General features: G+C 43.3%; 1 protein-coding gene across 3 annotated transcripts in view; it reads left to right on the top strand.

Moving 5' to 3' along the window:
- Positions 1–251: 251 nt before the first annotated feature.
- Positions 252–20,371, top strand: part of ADAM17 (ADAM metallopeptidase domain 17) — a 37,165-nt gene continuing 17,045 nt past the window's right edge. For 2 of the 3 annotated variants that reach the window (XM_049818757.1, XM_049818755.1), the window contains exons 1-6: positions 252–465; positions 12,515–12,647; positions 15,273–15,406; positions 16,378–16,466; positions 18,509–18,677; positions 19,493–19,623. In XM_049818757.1, coding sequence (XP_049674714.1) covers positions 369–465; positions 12,515–12,647; positions 15,273–15,406; positions 16,378–16,466; positions 18,509–18,677; positions 19,493–19,623 — 753 coding nt within the window. In that variant the 5' untranslated portion in view covers positions 252–368. Of the gene's footprint in view, positions 466–2,300; positions 2,978–12,514; positions 12,648–15,272; positions 15,407–16,377; positions 16,467–18,508; positions 18,678–19,492; positions 19,624–20,371 lie in introns of those variants that run through there. The other variant, XM_049818756.1, reaches the window with a different exon arrangement.

Here is a 20,371-nt window from a genome sequence, read left to right as displayed (position 1 = left end):
GCCCCGAGCGAGCGAGTGCCCCTGGGGGGAGGAATGCTGCACCTAGCGCCTCAACCCCTCACAGCGCGGCTGTCGCTGAAGCGAGCAGCCGCGGAGACACCCGCCGCACCGCCCTGAGGGCGGGCCGCCCCCCCAGCCGCCGCGGAGCAGCCAGACCCCCGGCCGGGCCTCGCCTCCCCTCAGTGCCCGCCCCCGCCGCCTGAGATGGCGGCCCCGCCCGCACCCATAATGCTCCGCGGGCAGCCGCCGCGCTTCCGGGTGCGGGACCAGGAGGGCGGCGGGCCTGGTGCGGCGTGAGGGGCCGCGGGGCGGGCGGAGGGCGAAGTTTCCCCGACCGGATGTGAACCGAACGAACGAGCGGACGGACCATGAGGCTCCGACTGTGGCTGGTCCCTGCCCTGGTGTTGCTGTGGGGGCCGGGCGGACTGGAGACGCTGGGGCGCCCGCCGCGCCGGCTGCGCTACGGTAAGGGGCAGGGCGGGACCACGGCAGCCGCGGGAGGGGGTGTGCGGGAGAGACCATTGCTGCGGGGCGGGGGGAGAGGGGCACGCTCGCCGCTGCCGAGGAGTATCGGTGGGGTGCGTGGGGTGGGGAGAGACCACTTCCCAGGGGCGGGGGTGGTGGTGGGGAGAGACCACCTTCTAGGGGCGGGAGGGGTAGTGGGGAGAGACCACTGCCGAGGCGCGGGCGTAGGAGAGGGGCTTCCAGCTACCGAGAGGTAGCAGTGGGGTGAGGGAGAGACCACCGAGGGGGTGTGGGGGGGAACTGGGGAGAGACTACTGCTGCGGGGCAGGGGGAGAGGGGCACACTCACCTCCGCTCGGGGTAGCGATGGGGTGATATGTGGGGTGGGGGAGAGACCACCTCCATGAGGCGGGGGGGTGGGCACACGCACCTCCGCCAGGGGGTGGCGGTGGGGAGAATGGGGAGAGGAGCCTGGGGCCCGGGTTGGAGCTGGGGACCCTCCGGCCTGCCTGATGGCCTTCCTGAAGGCCGGCCCGAGGCGGCGGGCGAGGCCGCGGCCTGCTCCCGTGCCCGCCGGCGGGCGGGTGGGTGCGTGTGCGCTGGGGACCCTGGGGACAGTGCAGGCCCTGTCCCCTCCCGGGGTGGCGGTGGCCCCCCTTCAGCTGAGGGCATCGCTGATGGGCAGCGTTTGGGGGTCATTGCTCTCTGCAGCGGGGTGACGAGTTCGTGTTATGTTAAGGCAGGATAATGATGTAAATGGCTTCCCTTCATAGTTCTGGTTGGAGAGTCACCGTTTGCAGAGAGAGCCTGAAGCTATTGGAGCTGAATGTGACTTCTAGAAAGCTTAACACGGAGGAGAACCGCCGCTTTATTTAACTTCCGTAAACTTAGTTTTGCATCTAAACTTTTACTTCAGAGTAAAGAAGTTGCAAACTTCTGTTCGATGAGAGCTTTTGCAAGAGGTGGTGGTCGTGTCTTGCCCAGTCAGATGTCCTGTTTCCAGTTGATGTGGCCTGTGGTGACTGCTTCATGTCCCCCTTCTTTGCTTAGATCTCTTGGCAGATTTCCCAACAGACATCCGGGCTGTGCCTCTGTCCTCCTCTCCTGCACCTGAGGTGGACTTGTAGTTCTGTGCAGGCCTCAGCAGTTGGTGACTGCAGGAAGCTGGGAAGGATAGGGTTCAGTCAGTGGTGGATGCTCCAGGAAGTGTAACAGAAGCAGAACAAACACAGCGTGTCTTTTCAACATCAGGGAGTTCAGGGAGCTCCTCAAACAGAGGTTGCATCTTAGGTCCTCTAGAAGGCATAAAAATCTGACAGCCCATCTGCTATGATTTGTATAATCTTTATCTGATAGCTTTTGTATTCTTGGCCTCCGTACCACCGTGCCTGGACTATGGGCTCTTCAATTTTATCAGATACTGCATGGAGGAAAAACTCTTTTCTTCTGTTTCTAAACATTGGCCATTTTTGTTGTCAGAAATGGTCAATATGGAAGAATTACTCATTTTCTTCACACCCTTAGGGACTTACAGACCTATGTAATTTTTCTCCTTTGTAATTTCTCTCTTTTTTTTTGAGTGGGAAAATCTTAGTCAATATAATAATTCTTAGTATGGGAAAAAATGACTTTATTGGTCTTTGTAACTTTTGTCTATACGTTTTCTTTTGTATTAGATTTTAATTTTTATTTGCAGTGTATGACCAGGACTGCAGGCAGTATTTGTGATACAAAGGTACCATGGTTTTATAGTGATGAATACTTTTGGTTTTGTTTTCTTTCTGAGTAGTTTTTTGGCCTTTTTTTTTTTTGCTGTCTAATAGTCATTCCAAGATCTCTCTCTCTTTTTTTTTTTCCTTTTAAAATTTTTGAGTGGTAATAACTATGCTGAAATACTTTGTTCAGATATAGTGAGAATTTTTTTCTTGTGTGTTATTTCACACTTACTCACATATTGAATGTCATCAAGCATTTTGTTGTTCTGTCATTCAGTAAACTAAATACATAAAAGCATTTTGTGAGGGAGTTTGAAAAATCCAGGTGTGCTCCTCTGTGTTACATTTATTGGCACATTTTGTACTTTCAGAATGCTAATATATATATGAGATACTACTTCCCTAGTGTCTTGGTTAGCCACAGGTCTAGTAATTCACAGTGTTTTTGTTATTATTACCTGTTTGTCAGATGAGGAAGTTGAGTGTATTTATTGTTTAGGCCCCTAGATAATACCTGGGCTGGAAATTGGTCCTGCGCTTACCACCTTTCAGGCCACCTGTAGCAAGACCAGTGGCACTGTATTTGCATACCAGGATTAGTAGTTGACCAGTTTCATTTTTTCTGTGCTTTATAACTCTTGGGTAAATACATTCATGTCCTGTTGACTTACTGCTCATTTTGTTGGTTTGTTCTAAAGACCCTTTTCTTGAGTCTTTAACTGGAGGCAGGTCTTTAGATTATCCTATCAAGACAAGCTTTTGGGGACCTTCTTGGTCACCTCTGCAGTGAATGCTAAGGTGAGTTAGTCTCTTACTTTTTAGTACTACCTTTAGCATCTGTTCATGGAGTCATCTTTGCAGCTTACTTGTTTTACAAGTCCTTTTGATTATTTGGCTGGGTTGTTTCTTTTGATATAATAAAAGCTATTTCAAGTACTAGCTTTATGCCTTTTACAAGCCACTCTTAAAAATATCTTTGCCTACTTTACTGTGGGTTTATGATCTTTTGCTGGAGTACTGTTGTCCTCATCTTGCACACAGCTTGGTTTTCTGAAATACCATCTTTTCCTTCTAATAACTTCAGCATTGCTATTTTGAGAGCTCTGTTTAACCACAGAGCTTGAGTTTTGTGAACCGAAATCAGATTTCTGGAGAGCAGTATCTTTAAGGAAGTTTCAAGGATTATCATTTTGTGGTTTCTATTAAGAACTTTCTTGCTTGTTTCTCTAAAATTTCAGTTTTTCAGAGAGGAAAAAAATTATTATACAGTGAAAACCAGAATGGAATAAGTAGATAAAGACATGGGTCCTTTCCCAGCATTTTTGAGCTGAAGTAATCTTAGGGTGTGGTGTTCCAGCAGTCTAAACGGATCTAAATTGGGACTGCCACAATCCTGCCCTCAGCTTTCTGATCCCTTCCCCATTCCTGTGAGCTAAGCTGCCTGGAAGCTAATCATTTTGGTTTTATTGGTAAGGGATAGGGTGTCTGTGTTCGGGTCTTTTCTGTTTGTGGAGTTTGCTCCCTGGACTAGCTCACAGCATGACTGTCCAAGTACCTGCCCTGTGTGTTGTGGGGTGGTAGTGGTTGTGCTCAAGATGAGGGATGAAGGTGGGATGGTATCCGCCTCAGTTTGTTGCCTTTAGATAGTTTGGAAGCAGTGCTCTTTTTAATAATGTTGACAGCAGGGATTAATTTATGGGATAAGTGTGACTCTACTAGTCAATACAATGACTGTTATAGTTTTGCCTCTGAAAAATTAAGGTAAACTCTTTTAACATTTTTCTCTCCATTGTCATTTATCTCTGAAGATAATCTTTTATAACTATTAAATATTAGTGCTGTTTGTCATGGAGCTCAGACATATCTGAATGATAACGGGGCTTAATATACCTGAAAAGAACAATGCAAATACCCAGCTTCAGTGCTGTTGAATATATCACTGAATATATCTAAAGAACTGCTTGAATCTATTTTACAACACAGTGATATTAGTAGTGTTCTGCTACGAAGGAGCATGTATCTGAGATTGCCAAGAATAGAGTCTGTATGTAAAATGTGTCTTACTCTACTGTTAACCGGTTTTGAATGAGATCTTTTTTTATCATAAGCTAAACAGGGAATTAAATAAGATATCTGCCCAGGATAGGAACAGCTGATATTCTTTGAATCACTCACTGCTAGTCTTTTTCTACCTGCTATATTGCACTAATAAAATCTGAGGCAGGTAAACTGGGCTTGAATTGTTTTTTCTCCACACTGCTCAAATGCCATGCAGAACTCAAAACGAACTGCCTGAGCAGAAGAAATGACCCATTATAAATGGTTCGGTACAAACCCGTGTAATACACATTAAAAGACTAGAATTTACAATTTGAGTGAAAAAAACAAATGATAGTGGTGTTGAATAAACTGGGGGAGCTGAGTGATGCAGAGGGCAGCATAAAATCATTTGCATTCAATTTTGAATTCTACTTCACACTTAGTGTGACAAAATGCATCACATGGAGGAGAATCCAAGAACACTCAGCCTAATAGCAGTATCTTGCAGTTCGTGATAGCTGCCTGGGATGCTGTGGGATTATTTCAAGATCATTGCAGGAATTTGTAGATGCAGTGTTTCCACAGGTGGTGTTACAGGCTAAGTGATAAAGTAGAGTCTTCTGTACACTTTGTCTTCATATGAACAGCAAATGCTTCATGTAGATGTGGCCTTATTGAATGCAAATTATCAATGTGATTTTTGTGTTGTGGATTGGCAATCTGTTCTGTGAAGGTACTTAATATTAAGGTTTTAAAGTACTTTTATTGGGTTTGTTTTCTTTTGTTCCTGTGAATCAGTCAACGTTTCCATTTCTAACTGGAAAAAAAAAAGTGATAAAAGTGTAATTCCTGAGAGAAGTACTCAAAGTCAACAAAGTGAAAAATGTCAACACTAGATTAAATTCTAATTATTAAGAATTACCCTTAATATTGCAAGACTTTTGTGATAGGAACATAATCAAGTGCTCAGTGTGAGTTTGGTTTTCAGTAGTGCTGATTTGGTCTGACTTCTAGGCAGGCCAAGAAGTAAAACTCTTGGTTGCATTTAAGATTTGGGGTAGTTTTATTTTTCTTTCCCCCCACTGTAAAAACTGATAACTTCCCTGCTACTGTTCATTGCTGATAGCAGCAGTGACTCATCTCAGTTTCACGCTTCTGCTACCCTGGAGTTTTTGTGTGTGTGTGCAGAAGCCCCAGCATGGCTTTCTGCTCTGCAGCTGGAACGGCTGAGCAAGGAAGCACAGCCAGCCAGCTCTTCAGTGCAGAGTTCTCCTGATTGCACTCTAATGTTACACCAGGATTTAATTATGTGTTTAGTAGTCAGTAGAGATTTATTTTTGAGATAGAAGTTTATATTTAACTTCTGTTATAAACAGGCTGACTTTTTTTTCCCCCCAGCTTTTTTATAAACTGCAGGAGTCCGAGTTTGCTTGTTTCCCAGACTGATCAAGGGCAGTCCTTTGCTGTGTGTAATAAAAGGTTAACCAAGAGCCAGGTTTCTTTAACAAAGAGCAGTACATCCTGCTGTCCTGTTCTACGGATTTCATATGCCACACTCAAACTTGCTTGTTTTGGGGATATCCTGCAACCCTCTCAATGGTTCTGATGGTCTTCCTGGTGTCTTATTCTTGCAGATGTATGTGACCATACTGCTCCTATTTATGTCGCTTGTGCCCTGCATCTCTTCACAGTATCCATCCTTGTCTTCCTGTGCTGCTCTTAATATGCATTGTTTGTACTTTTTTGTCCTCCTTGATACCTGCATTTTTAACCTATGTAGGTACATGGACTTGGGGGTGGTAAGGGAAGGGGGCCCTGTTGTGCAGGGAGGCACCTACAGCTGCCACCCACTTGATGTTGATCTATAATTACTGAGGTGTTGAACAAGAACATGGTATCCCTTGCAATCCTTGGTTTCCTTGCTCACCTTTTCAGATTGTTACTGAAATCATGGAGTTCTGCCCCTCAGTACCTGTGGCGTGCCTTGAATTTTGGAAGGTTGTGTCTGAGTGAGTCCAAAGTCGTATCTTCAAGAAGAGATGCAGTCAGATGGGGAGAAGAGGTTCATCTCACAAACATAGTCCAGACAGTAATTAGTCTTTACCTAGAATCAGCTGCACTCAAACTTATTTTGTGACACAGCATGATTTTGTGGTGTGGTATCTAAGCACAGTAGTGAGGCTGACAGTTTTTGGAGAGCCAGACAAATGATGTTTCCAGAGAACACTACATCCTGTGACTTGGCTGTTCTTCTCTGCAGGATATGTGAAAGCATCTGATTTTTGAGTTTTGGGGTTTTTTTTGAGCATCGAGTCATATGATGCTGTTCTAGTTTTAAGATGACACAGCTGTATTGCCCTTGTTTCACTTTAAATATGAGGATAATTCAGTGGGCTTCCTTATTTTTTATAACGTCAGTATTTGAGCAGGATATTGCATTCTTTTTTTTTTTCTCCATAAAGTGCCTTCTGCTTTGACTAATAGGACAGACTGAGTTATTAATCAAGTAGATCCAACAGAATAAATTTTGTTCCTCACTGTTCCTTATTTAAGATGTGTTCAGTGAAGGAGAAAATTTGCAAGGTCAGAAGAGCGTGAGGTAACATGTAAGAGCCATCGGGGGTATTCAGCTGTATTCAAAACCACCAGAAATAGCAGTTTAATTATCTGTACGGCTTCTGCTAAACAGAATTTGCACCCTTAAGGAAATATTCGCACTGTCTAGAAACAGATGTCTATTTTACCGTAGGGAAAAAACTTTGGAGTTGTATAAGGGTGCAGCTATATGAATAAATTTTTTCCTGAGATGAACTAAAAGGTGTTTTGTAAGTTGTTAGCTTTTCCATGGTATCCATCACTGGACACTTCTGAATTTGTGGTAAGTAGAGAGTAGTTTAACCGGTGTAACTGCAGGAAAAGTATACTGTGGAGTAGCTGGTAGATGGTAAATCAGCAGCCTACCTTACCTCCCAGTGTGAGGTCTGTGTAACCATACCCTGAGGCTTTGTCTGTACTGTGCTGGTGACTAACTGAATTTGGGCAGCTTGTTTTCCTCACATGGTTTAGCAAGTTTTGTGCAGTTGGGATCGAGTCAGAAGCATGTCTTTTAAAACATTCAGCAATGCTGACATGGCTGGCCATTCTTAATGACAGGTTTGTCTAGAAATGTGTTTAAACGGAGTGTAAACCTCTGTCCTGTTATGGTTTATAAGCAGGCTGACATACATTTGGTTCTTGCTTTGAACCCGTTTCTCACACAAGTTCTTCTGTTCATGTATACTCGATGAGCAAAACAGCAGCCCCTCTTTATGCAGTGGAAACAAGTAAACATGATTTATCTAAACTGTTAAAAGCATGGGCTGTTTCACAAGGGATAAGTGTTTCAATTCACTTTGTTTTCTGTCTTTGGCAATGGCTCTGTACCAGATGCACTGGAGAGAGATGTAGCAGCACGTGTAATGAGCTGTTACGGAACAGCTTTCCCACAGATGGATCTTCTCAACACATCCTCTTCATCAACAGTCTCCTAAAAGCAGTGTAAACTGTTCAGGGAAGGTACCCATAAACATTTAGGCATGACTGCATCACCTCCTGCCTGGTGAAGACTGTTTGTGTGCCTGGTTGAGATATGAATATATTGGCCTTCTCCATTAGCACTCCCTGGCATGGTGCTCCAGTCAAACCATCCCGCTATATTGCAGCCAGTAACCGGCTGTTACCACAAGCACGAGGGCAGCTGTTTTATGTAGGGTGGTGGTGACCTGCTTTAGCTCATGGTTAAGGTTGGAAAGACTCCAGTCTGTGTTTCCTGGTCCAAATTCTGACTGAGTCTGTGAATTATATTTGAAGTTACTTTATTTGGTTACTTTAATTAAAATATTTTAATGTAGGAAGAAGAGCATAATTTGGAGAATAAAAAATAAATAGTAACAATAAAGAATATGGAGCCCTTCAACCATTCAGTCACTCCCCAGCTGAATCAGAAAAATTGTTATTAGTTAGCTGCTCACAAGCTTTTGATAGGTATTTGATACCCATTGGAAGTCAGCTTGAGATCAGTACCTGGGTTGTAGTTGACAAGTGCCATGTAAAATACAGGCTGGAGGCCTTTTTTCAGTCTTGGACATGCCAGTGATTTAACAGTCACACTGCAAAATCCTCCCCAAGTGTGTTTGCTGTGTTTGTTCCAGGGCTACTGTCTGTAGGCTTGTCATCCCATTCCAGTGCCTTTTGACAGGAGATTTATTTCTGCTTTTATTCCCCTTGGGGTGGTTGGAGAAATAACTGCAATCATTCCTGCAAACCCCTCTGATGCTCTTGTGGTCATTTTTATATCCTGAAAGTAATGTTTTTTTTAAATATTGTTGGATCTTGTGTTTTAAGTAGAGACATTATCATGGGATAATTGTGAAGAGAGTTTTTAAAAAATATTAATTATATCTTCTGGGTTAAAACTTGATGCTTCTAGATAAGATTAACCTTTCTGTAAATAATGCAGTGCAAAAGAATGCTTATGAAATGGCTGACCTGCCACATTTACTTGTTGCTTTCTGGGCAATATGTTGGGCATGAGATCATGGGAATTTACTGTTCTGCTTATGAAAGCTGAGCTGATTGGAGAAGGATGCCATTGGTATTTGAATTGGTAGCTGAGCACTTGAAGAGAAACCTCTTCTTTTGAAATATATGCAGTGGCCTCCGACTCAGTGAGCTAAGCTGTTGTCCAGCACATTCTTGATATCTTTGCTGCTGGAGTAGCCTGCTGCAATGCATACTGGTCCATAATTTATTTAAAAGATACTTTCCTGTGTTAAGTTGCAAAGTCTAGCAGCAGTAGGCTTTTAGCCTTGAAACGAGGTGAAAGAAAAAGAGGAAACAATTAGTGAGTTCAAAGTTGGGGGCAGAGGAGAAGTCACTGTTGTGGATTTCTTTGTGAGAACTTCGGAGTATTGTCTTTGTCACCGATGTTCCTTCCCAGTTTCTTTTACATACCTGAGATGTGTATGTTCTGTGTCCGTCCCCACCCCCCCCCCCCCCCCCCATCCCAGGAGAGAAGGTGGAATGAGGTGAAGGCTGGCGATCATAAATAAATAAATATGTGGGATATCAGGATGAAATTAAGGTGTCCCTCTCCAAAAAGAGAGGAATGCAGAAATCTAAGAGGGGGTGGAAGGGAAGGAACCACAGGAAAGTGGTTTGGGAAAACCTGAGTCAGCTTGGTGCTGTTGAAGCCCGTGGGAAATGACTCTTGGACCATAGTGAAGATAATGAGGAAGGAATGCCAGAAAGATTATTAAACTTGAATAAAAAGTAGTCAAGTATATGCTTGCTGTGGCTCCCATCCACAGACTGCTGTACAGTTGGACTCTGTACAGCTCTGTATTTTGTTTTAAAATAACGACACTTCATCTTTCATTTTCAATAAGCCATGACCATGGATTCATTTTCACAGTATGGAAATTTTACAGAAAAATTTTGGTTTGAGTGTGTTACCAATATATTTTTTCCACATCTGTCTGACACCTGAATTAGTTCACGGATTTATGTCTAGCAGCAGCATGACTTTAAGTCTACTTGTGTCACAAGTAAAATTAAAAGCAAACAAATTTAGGAAGTGTAAGAGGAAATACGAACAAGTGCATTCTTGTTTCAGGGTAACAGGAACTAGGAGTGTCCTGTGTTTCATTTGTTACTTTAACAATCATCTTACTCATCTTCCTCAAGTCTGTAGGTCTTGTTCTTACTACCCATCCCCTGTCTCTGAGAGACATTTCCAGAAGGATATTTGTGTGTGCTGAGGTGGAGCAGGACTTCTGAAGTTCTCCTTGCCTACCAAATAAAAAAACCTAATTTCTTTAGCAGACTTCTCAGTTCTCTTGCCATCAAACCGAGACATTTTATTTGGCCATAGTGGCAGCTGCATCTTGCTCTTTGGCATGACCTTCCTCTGGTTCTGGGCTGTACTTTGCAGGCAGAGGTGGAAAAGGGCAGAGAGAGTAGTATTTTGCAGCTGGGGTTGTGCCTCTTGGGCAGACCTTGTGCTTGGCAAGTTGCTGTGTCAGTCCCCAGCAGCACAGCTCTGGTACCACACCTCTCTTGCTTCATGGCCCACATACCACACACTTGCTCTGTATCACAAACCGACGTTTGGTATCCTTTATGTCAACATTCACTTTAGTTGAGGGGTCTGCTCTGGCTGAGCGTGTTGAAAGAATCTCAGGTTTAATTAAAAGAATTTAGGACTAGACAGTTTAATGAGGCTTTTTTTCAGAATTGATTTTTCCTGCCTGTCCCTATCCTCCTCCCAGGTGGTTCTGGATGAAGGCAGGTGCCAGACCATAAGCAATGAATTGTAATAGACTTTTTAAATAAAAGGGATTTGGGAAGGGGATTTTTTTAGGTATTTGCTCACTGCGTGGCTCTAGTGAACCAGCTCTGCAGCCTCTGGCAAGCTAACGATGAAGGCACTGCCTGGCATGCCGTAAGTGTGCCCATAAGTGGAAAAAACCCACAACACAAAGGTGTTGGAAACTTGCCTTTGCATATAACCCTAAATGCATGGTAATCAATTGCAGGTGCTCTCAACCTGTGGGTTGTAAACAGAAATCAGGAAATGGCAACTGCACTGCCCTTCCTGTGTTGCTCAACAGCAGGGGAGGGAGAAGCCTGGGAGCCGCTGCTCGGTGGCTTCTGCTGCACAAGAAGGCAGCTGTGTCACTTTGATAGTCAGTCTGGTGCAGGGCCAAGAGGGCTGTGAGGGTCATCTTTGTTTCTGCAGCTTCCTTGCTTCCAGTGTACACAAGCATATGTGTGCACATACACTGGTGGTTAATTCTTCCCACCTGCCCCCTTGCAGTGAGGTGCTTGCCTTGGCCCAGGTAACATGCCCATTCTTAAAGGTTTTCTTGGGTTTTAGAGGCATGTATTTGGGGATAATTGATGGTACTGAGTGTCAAGTTTAAATAAATTTCAGGAGCTATATCAATCTGGATTTCAAGTTGGCCATCTTGGCTTGTTGCACAAGAACCAGTAAAATGCAGCTTCCTAGTGGTGCTGCTTACTAAAAGTCTAATAAAACATGTGAGGTTACTTGGCTGGGTGGTATAAGCTAGTGATTGGGGACTCTGAAGAAGTGAAAAGGCCATCTTCGTTAATAAAAACCCACTTTGATAGCTATCATGTCTGATTTAGAAGCACAGCTGAAATGAAGGGGAAAAAAAGGGATTTTTTTTTTTTTTTTTTTTTTTTTTTTTTTTAGTGAAGAATGGCTGGATGAGCACTTCTGCTTCTTGTAAAACATGGCTGACTCCTCATTTGGTTCATTGAAAAGAGTGAACACCTCTGGCAGAGAAGGAAGACAGTGATGTGGGAAAAAGGGCCTCTGTTTAGGGCTGTAAAGGGCAAATGAATTGATTGGCGCTGGTGGAAGTGAAGGTGGTTGTCAGGTGCCTTGCTGGCTGGTGGGTGCTCCAGAGGAGGAGTGTGGGTGGGTGCTCCCAGCGAAGGGATGGCTTACCAAGCAGCAGGAGGCTTTATCAGCAAGAGTCAGACACCATTGGCAGCCAGCATTATGCACTTGTTAATGGTGGAAGAATATGCAGAATATTGACCTGAATTTTTAATTTGTGTGCTGTTCCCCATAGGGGTTTGGGCGGGCCCTTGGTCTCCGTCCTCTGAATAAGTTCTTATGTTCAGAGTAGGGAAATCAAAGGAGTTTTGTGTGGTGGTAAGGTACTGGGAAACCAGGGTACCTGGAGGTGCCTCATATGAGGTGCCTTGTTAGTTATTTCTGATTGATTATGCTACACAGACACCTGTTTTCTGGCTACTGTTGGACAGAAAGGCAATAAATGCAGTCCTGATCTGTAGTGAATTTGGTAGAAGTTTCCTAGGTTAAATTATTTTCTTCCTTAGACTTGGATGAGGACCAGCAGGTGAGGAGAGTGATTCACTCCAGAGAAATGAGGATGTTCTCCCCCATTTAGTTTCCAGAGGGCAGCCAGGGAGGGCATTAGGTCTGCACAGCTGTGGCAATAAAAATGATAGGTTGGTTGCTCAAAAATTGCTATAAGAAGTGAACTAAATACTTTGCTTCTTTCAGATTGTGTCTTGCCTCACACTATGATTTCTGTTCACCTACACAAAATGTACCTTTACAGAAATGTACGATAGTTATCCTAAAATTAGAGCAAAATGTGGTCTTGCTGTTGAAATTGGAGGCTCTGTTTTGCTGGTTTATGTGTGCATTTGTGAAAGAGTCTCTTGAAACCAAAACTTTCCTTGTTGCTCTTCCAGACACAGTTGAGTCCATGCTTTCAGACTACGACATCCTTTCTCAGTCTAGCATCCAGCAACACTCACTGAAGAAGAGGGACCTCCAGCCTGAGACACATGTGGAGAGGCTCTTAAGTTTTTCAGCCCTGCAAAGGTAATTAACATCAGCAATGAAATAGTGTAATATTTTCCTTCAGTTTGTAATGAATAATGCACAGTTCCAAACCCAGAAATAGTTCTTGTTTTCTGTCATGACTGGCCAGTTCTAAGTTAGTGGTTATATGACTTCAGAGAGGCTCAGAGGAAACAGAAAACTAAGTTGCATTGTATTACTCTGCTGAAGTGGCAGTGATTTAAGATTTCTTTTGCTTTGTTCTTAGCTTTGGTTTTATGTAGATTACTTTCACTGATTAGGTTGGATCCCATTTATACCTCATCTGGCAACATTGTCATACTTCTTGACTGTCCTCTGGTTCTTGAAAATCTCTGCCTTTGCTTTGGGGAGCGTGTGTAGTGTGTTGCCCAAGAGATTTATTGTGTTTTTTTTCATGGAGGTTTAATCCTCTCCCTACTAAGTGAAAATTTCCCATTCAGTAAAACTCTTCTTTTAATCATTTTTTTCATAAGATGGGAAATAGAAGCACAGGTGAAAGGGGAAGAAGAGGTAGAAGAGAGCAGGCATAAAGGTTGTATGGATTTTACTGAGTGTCAGAAAAGCGTCTTACAGGTATTTGAGTGCTAAAATTGTGACTCTCAAATGGGGGAGCAGAGTGAGAATAATGTTTTGTATTAAGAAGTGTAGATCAATTTTTGTTCATCTGACATCTTTGTCTACTGTGTTCTCATGTGCCTTCCCCTGTCTGTCATCTACAACTACAACTGTCATGCAAGTTGTTGTGCATATTTTTTTAATCTCTAAATGTGTGGAGGGGGTAATTTTTAAGTACCAAGGGGGTAATTTTTAAGTACCAAGTATAAAAGGTTAATGGGATCAAATGTCTGGCTGTCCCTGTTTTGCACTGCCTCGTGCACCCTGACTTTATGGCGAGGTTGCAATATGGCCAATGATAATTACAGAATAATTGCAGAGGGGCATACCAAAAATCTTTGACCCAAAGCCCACGTAAACCAAGAGCCGATGAGGCTCCTTCCAGAGAAGGTTCTCTAGTTACTTCTTGGGATAGCCTTTAGTTTTTGTGACAATATATCTGTGATGGGTTAACCCTGGCTGAACACCAGGTGCCCACCAAAGCCGTTCTATCACTCCCCCATCCTCAGCTGGATAGGGGAGAGAAAATATAACAAAAGGCTCGCGGGTCGAGATAAGGACAGGAGAGATCATTCACTATTACCGTCACGGGCAAAACAGACTCAATTTGCAAAACATACTCAATTTATTACAAATCAACCAGAGCAAGGTAATGAGAAGTAAAATGAAATCTCAGAACACCTTCCCACCACCCCTCCGTTCTTCCCGGGCACAACTACCCTCCCGGATTTCACCACCAAGCCCCCCCAGCGGCACAGGGGGACAGGGATGGGGTTTATGGTCATCACACGTTATTTTCTGCCGCTTCACCTCCTCAGGACGAGGGCTGATCACACTCTTCCCCTGCTCCAGCGTGGGGTCCCACCCACGGGAGACAGTCCTCCACGAACTCCTCCAACGTGGGCCATTCCCACGGGCTGCAGTTCTTCACGAACTGCTCCAGCATGGGTCCATTCCACGGTGTGCAGTCCTTCAGGAGCACACTGCTCCAGCGCAGGTCCCCCACGGGGTCACAAGTCCTGCCAGAAAGCCTGCTCCGTGGGCTCCTCTCTCCACAGATCCGCAGGTCCTGCCAGGAACCTGCTCCAGCGCGGGGTTCCCACGGGGTCACAGCCTCCTTCGGGAACCCACCTGCTCCGGCGTGGGGTCCTCCACGGGCTACAGGTGGAGATCTGCTCCACCGTGGACCTCCCTGGACTGCAGGGGGACAGCCTGCCTCACCAGGGTCTTCCCCACGGGCTGCAGGGGAATCTTCGCTCCGGCGCCTGGAGCATCTCCTCCCCCTCCTTCTTCACTGACCTTGGTGTCCGCAGGCTTGTTTCTCTTACATGTTCTCACTCCTCACTCCGGCGGCAGTTTCTCTCCGTCCCAACTTTTTTTCCTTCTTAAAAATGTTATCACAGAGGCGTTACCACTATCACTGATTGGCTCGGCCTTGGCCGGCGGCGGGTCTGTCTCAGAGCCGGCTAATATGGGCTCGCTCTCTCTCGAACACAGGGGAAGCTTCCAGCAGCTTCTTACAGAAGCCACCCCTGTAACCCCCCCCCCCCCCCCCCCCCCGCTACCAAAACCTTGCCAAACAAAACCAATACAATATCATAGAAATCTACAGAGTTCAGATTTCTGTTTATGGTCTTCTGACTGTATTATTTCAGAAAATAAGAACTTCAAGGTAACTTAATTTCAAATACACGAACACATTCCTTGGTCTGATTTTCTTTAAATAGTTACCAGTAACTAGTTTTGTTTGACAGCAAATGGAGAAGATCCGTCATGAACAAACTGTGGCGGTTTTGGATTTTGGGGTTTATTTTTTATTTTTCTAATTAAACATCTTTGACTCTTTAAAAATATTTACAGTTATGAATTACATAGTATATGTTTTTGTAGCCTGCTTATCAGAATTAATGCTTTCTAACTTCTTTTGGGCCCTCAGTAAAATGGAAACTTGGATGTATCTGTTATGTGTATACTTTGCTTAAAAATAAATGGAAGTAAATTCTTTTACAGGCACTTTAAATTATACTTAACAGCAACTGCTGAACACTTTTCAGAAAAATTTCAAGCATTAATTGTGGATGGTGAAGGCAAGGAAAAGAAGCATCGTGTTCAGTGGCAAGACTTTTTTACCGGACATGTCGTTGGTTAGTATGGACTAGACTGTGTGTCAGTGCTGAGAAAGCACAGCTTTGAGTCTCTTGGCCAAAGTAAATGGTGTATTGCCCTCATTTTCATCAAATATGGTTAGGATAAACAAGTAAACTTAATTTTCATGTCCCTGGGGTTTTCTGGTTTTGTTTTTGTGGTGGGTTTGGGGGATTTTTTAGGTTTGGTGGGTGGTGGGGTTTGTTTTTTTTTTTTTTTTTTTCAGCTATTGCACCAAGGTTCTAAGATAGGACTCTTCTGTTTAGTTTGGCAGGACACAAAGGTATAATTTAGTCAAGCAGCAGCTTGTGTTTTTTTGTTTTGTTTTGGTTGTTTTTTTGGTTTTTCTTGAAAACTATGATGGTAGCTTTAATTCCAAGTGGAGTGTAAGACTTGAATGTTCATTGTCCCAGAACACAAAGCCTGGGTAGTAGTGATGCAGTGTTGCCCAGATTGTTATATTAAAAGACTTTAAGATGATTCTTTGCAGATTACTTTTCTGTGAAGAAGGGGTATCTTGCTCCACTTTAGTCCAGCACTAATGGTTCCGCTAAGTTGTTTTGATTTTTATGTTGCCTGTGTGATGTGGTAAAAGTCTTTTCCACTGGTATCCAGGCTGACGCCATGTCAGACTGCTGTCTGATAGTAGTAAGATGCAAGCTGCTTTTGTTGGCAGAAATATTCTGTGTCCTATTACTAATCCCCAGAGCCATCTCAACACTTTCTGCAAAATTGTCAATTAAATCTGAGTCTTGATGACTGTGACCACTAGGAAGTTAAGACTGGGGAGCAGTGCTGTTTCATTTCTTTTTTTCCTTTAAACTGGACAGTATAGTGTTCTTCAGAGAGTGAGGAAAGTAATTTGGCATGAAGTTTAGAAACAATTAAAAAAACCCAACAAACAGTGTCTATGCAGGAATATATGCAAATGGAGCTGAATTAATTTATTTTTTCCTTGCTTATGTTAAAGGAGAGCATAATTCCAAGGTTGTGGCACATATTGGGGATGAAGATTTTACAGTGAGAATCAATAGTGATGGAGAAGAATACAACGTTGAGGTATGTGGGTGTTTCTCTTTCTAGTTAGTCACAGTGACACCTCTGTAGCTCAAAATAGACTCGGTGGTGGTGTTTGTTTTGGGGTGTGTAGGGAGGAGGGAGAGAAATGTGAAACCGGTTTGACTTTTGCAAGTGTTGAGTTTCATTAGTGAGTTACAATCTCTGACATTCGCATGTTTTAGATACATTGGGGAGAAGGTATGTTTTAAACAGGAAAGGGTTTTAGAAACAGATATGGATAAAGTTAGTAATTAGTGGTGATCGTGTCCTCTAGAATAACAAACTGTGCAGCCTTCTGAGCAGAGTCAAGGTCTGTTGAGCTTTCTAAAATTTTGGCTTTGTTACGTCTTGGAATTTTTCCCATTCTTAGAGCTTTATTTGAAAATCTGGTATTTTTTCTCCCTTATTTGTGTTTTTCACCATTTTCATTGCTTGTGTTATTTTAAACTATTGGTTTAAAAAACATATTCAACAAATATATAATTAGAGACTATCTTATGGAGCTGTTCAGTGCAGTATATTCCCAGACACAAGCTGTATTAGAATGGCTGAATAACAATAATTGTGGCTGAGTGTTATATGGATATTGTAATTGTATCCAAACCCAAGAATATGCAGAATTATGGGTAAACCTGGGAAATCTAGTCATGTTAAAGTATGAAAATGTGATTAGAATACCCAAACCACTGTCCTTGCGTTTTACATTAAGAGCATATACTAGCTCTTTGTGATTTAAAGCGTTTTTGTGTTTGTGGTCCAGAGTAAGGTAAGCAAGTCTCATTCCTCAGTGCAGCCAACCCCCTTGCTTCTCCCTGGCTGTGTCTGTGCAGCTAAATAAAGGCAGACAATGGCGTGGAAGCTCTGGCTTGCCCATGCTGCCTAGCTGTTAGCATCTGTGGGTCAGCTTCAGCCCCTAACCAGCCGTGGGTGAGATGATGCCTGTGTGCAGTCAGAGATGGTGTGTGCCAGAGACCGTTGCCAAAAGGCAATGCGGACAAAGCCGCTCCACTGTTGCCTGCCTTTGCATCATGGTCCTCCTGTACTGTTCAGAAAGGCTGCGGACCTTTGTATAAAAGCCTGGTGCCCTCACACCTTGCCCTAGGGTGTGAAACATGTGCCTTCAGTTTTGTGCTACAGGCATGTGGCTGCTGGGCTGGCACAGCCTTCACATTTCAGGACCTTTTTGCTGTGATCTGAAAGCACAGTATAGTAAGTTATAGTTGTCTGAAGTTGAAAGAGCACTGCCTAAGGGCCAGAGGAGACCCAGACCTAGGTGCTCTGTATTGTGGATATGAGCAGTCTATGCTTCTTGGCCTTGCCTAAAGAACAGGCCCTGTCCATGTTGTATTTGTTGGTGTTGATGTAGCTGTTATGTACAGATAATAATAGGGACATGTCACTAAAGAAAAAAGATGGTTCGTATGCATCAGCTATGGGAATTAGTGTCTTACGTTGGCATTTCATGGTTTTCCCGTTTTCTTTGGTTTTGGAGAAATTTTCACACTTGTGACTTGGGTAGCTATCGAACATTGAAGAGCCTGCCTTCTGCTGTGAAGACTGCATTCTGCTGGGCGCTTAGATATTCTCTGTTATCTGCCAGCTCCTGTACATTTGGTCAGTGCGTTTGTTAGCATAGTTTAAGCACTTCCTCCCCGGCCGTGCCAGTATCCATACTGTTATGGAGGGAGCGGAGGAGCCTGAGATGCCCCTTTAGCTTGCTCATGTTCTGGAGAGGAAGAAAAAAATTCTGCCTCTTCTACAGCCTTATCCAGGTGGCTGCCACTGCTCTGTTGAGAGGATCTTAGATTTTTGGATGCCTGTGTAGCATAAAAGAGTTTAATTCTGTTGAATTTCTTGGGGACGTCGTTTTATCAGTAGATCTGTTGCTGTGGGTGAAATTATTGTAGTCCAACACATTTGTGTGTGTACACATAAAGCTGTGGAGATTTGATGGTACCTATGTCTAATTATTTACTTGTATAGACTTAGTCTTGGCATTCACTGTGTTCCTAATTGCATTTCTGTTATTCTTGTGCTGTCAGCCACTGTGGAGATTTGTAGATAATGTGCAAGATGAAAGACTGCTGGTCTACAGATCTGAAGATATTAAAGATTTCTCAAGATTACAGTCCCCCAAAGTGTGTGGTTATTTAAAGCTAAACGAAGAAGAACTGTTGCCAAAAGGACTGGAAGACAGGAAGCAAAACAAAGGTGAGTGTCTGTACCTTGGGAGAGCAGCCTCTTTGAAACAAATGCTTGAGTTCTGTCTGTGTCGGCAAGTAAGATAAGAACCTGGGCAATAATCTCTGTTGCTGCTTCTAGTTTAATTATTAGCTCTTTAAATTAATTGGTGGGGGGAAAAAAAGCAGCACTTTTCCTCATGCCCATTCACAACCCAAAAAAGCCCCAACAACTGATGAAAGGAAGAAACTGTCACTCAGGGCATGTTTCTTTCTGGCTTGTTGAAAGGGTTTGGCCCTCTGTGTAGGCTAAGGAAAGGAAGCTATTTCATAAGGTCTAAGTAGTTTTTGTTGTGATAGCTGGCAGCAATGTAGGTAAGCTTTCTGAGGCGAACATTAAAACAACTTTGCATTTCTGTGCACTGTGCAGCAGGACCTGTTTGGCCTTGGTGGTCACTCAAAGAATCCATCTTGAGCTATGATGGGTTTTTGAGAGTTCTTGGTCCCTTTTGCTGTGTCAGCAGAGGTTGGGATAATGACTAGGAATAGGAGGAGGAGATGTGTTAAGGTCGAGGTGATGACCATAAAAGCTCTATAGGTAAATCTGTTGAATAACTCAATTTCACTACTTTATGTTCCTTTCCTTACAACAAGTTTGAGGACTGTTAAGAAGACAAAATTTAAGTACAGTTATTTAAAAAAAAATAAAATGTAAACCTAAACATCCCCATTTTCCCCCCAAAAACCCACCTGAACTTGCAGTCATTTCTTATTTAAGGGTAATAGACACAGCAGTGGCAGTTTTACTGAATGATTATTTAATTGTATTTAAAATGTTCACGTTAGCAAGCATCCATCGGAAGAAAAGAGCTATTTCGGAGAACTCCAAAAACACATGCAAGATGTTGGTAGTGGCAGATCATCGTTTTTTCAAGTATATGGGCCGTGGGGAAGAGAGTACCACTATAAACTATTTGGTAAGTAAAGATACTCTGTTACAATTTGCTGGAATAAATGCAGGAAAAAATACTGAGTCAGTAGTTAAAAGAAGGTACATCTTATACTACTTTTGCACAATATAATGTATTTATGTGTCATGGCTGTGTGTGCTTTTTACCTGGGAAAGTGCTAAATCATGCTTTTAAGATATTTTATAATGGTGATACTATAGTTAAATAGTCTTCAAGTTTCACTTATAAACAAATCCCTTCCCTTCACAAACTTCTTGTGGCTATGCTATTTTCTGCCTAAGAAACTTTTTCCAGTTGGAGCTTTAGAATCTCCTGGATTTTGAAATCCACTGCAAATGATCCAGGCATCTTTGAAGTTCAAGCATGTATAAAGCTCATATGAGAGGCAAAAGCAACTTGTATAGATTTTTTTTTTCTTTTTTTCAAAATTCTTCCAGGATCCTTTGTCCAGAACAACAAAATTAGAAGCAGGCGTGGTAAACAATTCATTTGGTTGTACATGGGTGTTGTGGGTTAACCCCAGCAGGCAGCTCAGCCCCACCCAGCCACTTGCTCACTCTTCCCCGATGGGTTGGGGAGAGAATCAGAAGGGTAAAGGTGAGACAATTTGTGGGTTGAGAGAAAAACAGTTTAATAGGTAAAGCAAAAGCTGCATACACAAGCAAAGCAAAATAAGAAAGTAATTTACTGCTTCCCATCAGCAGGCAGGTGTTTAGCCATCCTCAGGAAGGGGGGGCTCTGTCATGTGTACTGG

The sequence above is a fragment of the Accipiter gentilis genome, chromosome 16 (genome assembly GCF_929443795.1).
Source record: "Accipiter gentilis chromosome 16, bAccGen1.1, whole genome shotgun sequence".
Lineage (NCBI taxonomy): Eukaryota > Metazoa > Chordata > Aves > Accipitriformes > Accipitridae > Astur > Astur gentilis.
Note: the sequence above shows the minus strand (reverse complement) of the source record. Positions and strands in the feature narration are given on the sequence as shown.